Source organism: Malurus melanocephalus, unplaced genomic scaffold (assembly GCF_030028575.1).
Source record: "Malurus melanocephalus ecotype Western Australia unplaced genomic scaffold, MMel_1.1 scaffold_2067, whole genome shotgun sequence".
NCBI lineage: Eukaryota > Metazoa > Chordata > Aves > Passeriformes > Maluridae > Malurus > Malurus melanocephalus.
This window is the reverse complement of record NW_026625299.1, coordinates 5,277-6,750: the sequence shown is the minus strand read 5'-3', so window position 1 is coordinate 6,750 and position 1,474 is coordinate 5,277. Positions and strand designations below refer to the sequence as shown.

At 51.8% G+C, this 1,474-nt stretch overlaps 1 protein-coding gene across 1 annotated transcript in view; it reads right to left on the bottom strand.

Annotated features, from left to right (window-relative positions):
• The window catches only part of LOC130587546 (complement factor B-like), a gene marked incomplete at its 5' end in the record, with an annotated part of 12,046 nt that extends 10,579 nt beyond the window's left edge, over window positions 1-1,467 (bottom strand). The window contains 2 exons of the mRNA XM_057388527.1: window positions 678-857; window positions 1,282-1,467. Of these exons, the coding sequence (XP_057244510.1) occupies window positions 678-857; window positions 1,282-1,467 (366 nt within the window). The remainder of the gene's footprint in view (window positions 1-677; window positions 858-1,281) is intronic.
• Window positions 1,468-1,474: the final 7 nt, after the last annotated feature.

Sequence of the window (1,474 nt, the reverse complement as noted above, 5' to 3'; positions counted from 1 at the left end):
AAATTGGCTCAAATTTTGCTCAAATTTCGCTCAAATTTCGCTCAAATTTCGCCCAAATTTCGCCCAAATTTGGCTGAAAGTTTCCCAAAATCGCCCGAATTCGCCCCAAAACCTCGGCAGCGCGGCTCGGAGCCGCTCGGATCCCAAAAAATCCTCCCAAAGCCGCCCCAAATCCCCCCAAATTCCCGCAAAACCTCCCGAAAATTGCCCGACAATTGCCCGAAAATTGCCAGAAATTCCCTCAAATTTCGCTCAAATTTCGTTCAAATTTTGCTCAAATTTTGCAAAAGTCGCCCGAATTGGCCCCAAAACCTCCACACCGCGGCTCGGAGCCGCTTCGGGACCCCACAAACCCCAAAATCCCCCCCAAATCCCCCCTAAAACCCCGAAACTGCCCCAAAACCGCCCGAATTTCGCTCAAATTTGCCCGAAATTCGCCCGAATTTCGCCCAAATTTCGCTCAAATTTCGCTCAAATTTCGCTCAAATTTTCCCAAAATCGCCCGAATTGGCCCCAAAATCTCCACACCGCGGCTCGGAGCCGCTTCGGGACCCCACAAACCCAAAAAAATCCCCCCAAAACCGCCCGAAAATTGCCCGAAATTCGCTCAAATTTGCCCGAATTTCGCCCAAATTTCGCTGAAATTTTCCCAAAATCGCCGGAATTCTCCCCAAAACCTCGGCAGCGCGGCTCGGAGCCGCTCCAGGTCCCTCCCTCGAGGCAGCGGCGCTCGGCGGAGCCCAAAAGCTGCAAACCCTCGGAGCAGCGGAAGCGAACGGAGCCTTCGACCGAAAATCGGGAGCGGGGACCCTCCATGGAGGCACCGGGGGGAACGGCGGGGGCGGGGCAGTCACCGGCTGGGGGGAAAAAACGGGAAATCGGGAAAAAATGGGAAATTTCAAAACAAACCCGGTGAAAATTGGAGAAAAAATGGGGGAAAAATGAAAAAAAACGGGGAAAATACGGGGAAAAATGGAACAGAATTTGAAAAAAAATCATAGGAAATGGGGAAAATTGCAGGGAAATTAAAAAGAATCGGGGAAAGATAGCAGGGAAATTATGAAAAAAAACAAAACAGGGAAATACCCAAAAAAAATCGAATTACCCACCCAAAGCATCTTAAAAATGCCAAAAAACACTGAAAAACACCCAAAAAAATACACAATAATGCACCCAAAAAACGGGAAAAAACCGTAAAAAACCCCCCAAAAATTCCCATAAAAGCCACAAAACCACCCAAAAATCCGAAATAACCCCAAAATAACCCACAAATTTTCTTACTTCCATCGTCGCAGACGGGGTGCGGCCCCTCCCAGCGCCCCCCGGGCCCGCAGCGCCGCTCGCGGGGTCCCCGCAGCTCGAACCCGCCCTGGCAGGAGAAGCGCAGAACCGAACCCGGGCGGTGGCGAGAGCCCCGCGGCCAAAAGGAGCCGTGATCGAACTGCAGCTGCCCGGGGCACCACACGGCTGGGGA